General features: G+C 41.5%; 1 protein-coding gene across 6 annotated transcripts in view; it reads right to left on the bottom strand.

Annotated features, from left to right (window-relative positions):
- LOC123985671 (lissencephaly-1 homolog) overlaps nucleotides 1-1,397 on the bottom strand; it is a 44,368-nt gene that overhangs the window by 7,535 nt on the left and 35,436 nt on the right. For all 6 annotated transcript variants that reach the window (XM_046073422.1, XM_046073427.1, XM_046073428.1 and 3 more), the window contains one exon: nucleotides 76-178. In XM_046073422.1, coding sequence (XP_045929378.1) covers nucleotides 76-178 — 103 coding nt within the window. The remainder of the gene's footprint in view (nucleotides 1-75; nucleotides 179-1,397) is intronic.

Raw genomic sequence — 1,397 nt, 5'->3', positions numbered from 1 at the left:
AGAATGGATGTGATTAAACAGAATATCATGTTAAAATAAATAAAGTGGTTTAGTGGATGTCAGGAGGGTGCGTACCCAGTGGCCACCTCCCACATTTTTATGGTTTTGTCCCTTGAGGCAGAAACGATGTGATCTCCATTGGGCATGATGTTTACAGACGACACATTGTGGTCATGTCCTGGAAAACACAAAGGACAAAAACAATATTTCAGTAAGAGCCAGAAACCAATATAATGTTTCTGAGCAACACAGCATTTGAAGCTAGTGTAAAATACAATCTAATCATTTCAGTGACAACACACGATCCGTTTAATCTGTCCGTCTTTACTTTACAACAAACAAATCATACTCAAAATTCTGCAATATTTTTATACAGCATGTTTTATGCCACCAACCGCGGCAAAAAACGACAGGTCTGGTTGTAATTAGCCAATTAAATGACAAGCGAGGCAGCCAATTTGCTGGGGCTTACTTTGTTCCACGGAGAATAAGAGATGCCCGATTACCTAGACGCTGGGCCATATTTAAGCTTCTAAACAGATGAAGACAACAGTAAGAGTACTCTAAAAGGCCAGCTTGTGTGTGTGTGCGCGCGCGCGCGCACACACACACACACACACACACACACACACACACACGCCATCAGGCTACAATAATGGGTGGCAGCTACACAGAAAAGTGCTATCTGCTGAAGAGGATAATTAAACTGTTGTCCCAAATCGGCACTAATCTACTTCACAAGTTTTTTTTTTTTAAGATGTGAAAAAAGGAGGAGAGGTTGAGTAGATGAATTAAATGTCAATGGAGATGGGGAGAAAAACAAAAAAAAAAAAAAAGGACGGAGAGGAAATGGTGTGCAACAAAACCAGACAGCGGGCTCGGTTTAATAGACTGTTTTAGACGGTGATTTCTGCACTTAAAACGTTTTCCTGCACAGTGTGAACACAGCTCATCTGTTTGAGGAAGCGTGCCAGGAGTTCACACCCTCTTTTACGACAAAGGAGATTGGCAACCACTGAAATCTGTTGCTCACTTGCACAGAATGCAGGATTTACAACTCCAGCATAAATTGAAGGATGCCAGAGCGCTACTCGGCTGTTCATTAAGTAGGCTTATTTATTTCATTGATATTCATTCATGTATGCTTCACAGACAGACATTAAATGGCACTTCTTGCAGACTTGTGAGGAGGAGAACAAAATGTGAAAATGCTGAAAGACTTCATATTGTTTTGGCTGCTGCTGACTGGTTGATGAGGGGCCTTCTCACAGTTTCAACAAGTTTTGTTTTTTATTTATCCATCCGAAGGCTGGTTCGAAACATCAGCAGGGCCTGAGGGCACATGTAGATCATGCTGCCATCATTTACTTGGCAATAAGGGTGTAAAAAGGGCTGTA

This window comes from Micropterus dolomieu, linkage group LG17 (genome assembly GCF_021292245.1).
Source record: "Micropterus dolomieu isolate WLL.071019.BEF.003 ecotype Adirondacks linkage group LG17, ASM2129224v1, whole genome shotgun sequence".
Taxonomy (NCBI): domain Eukaryota; kingdom Metazoa; phylum Chordata; class Actinopteri; order Centrarchiformes; family Centrarchidae; genus Micropterus; species Micropterus dolomieu.
This window is presented reverse-complemented; position numbering and strand designations above follow the sequence as displayed.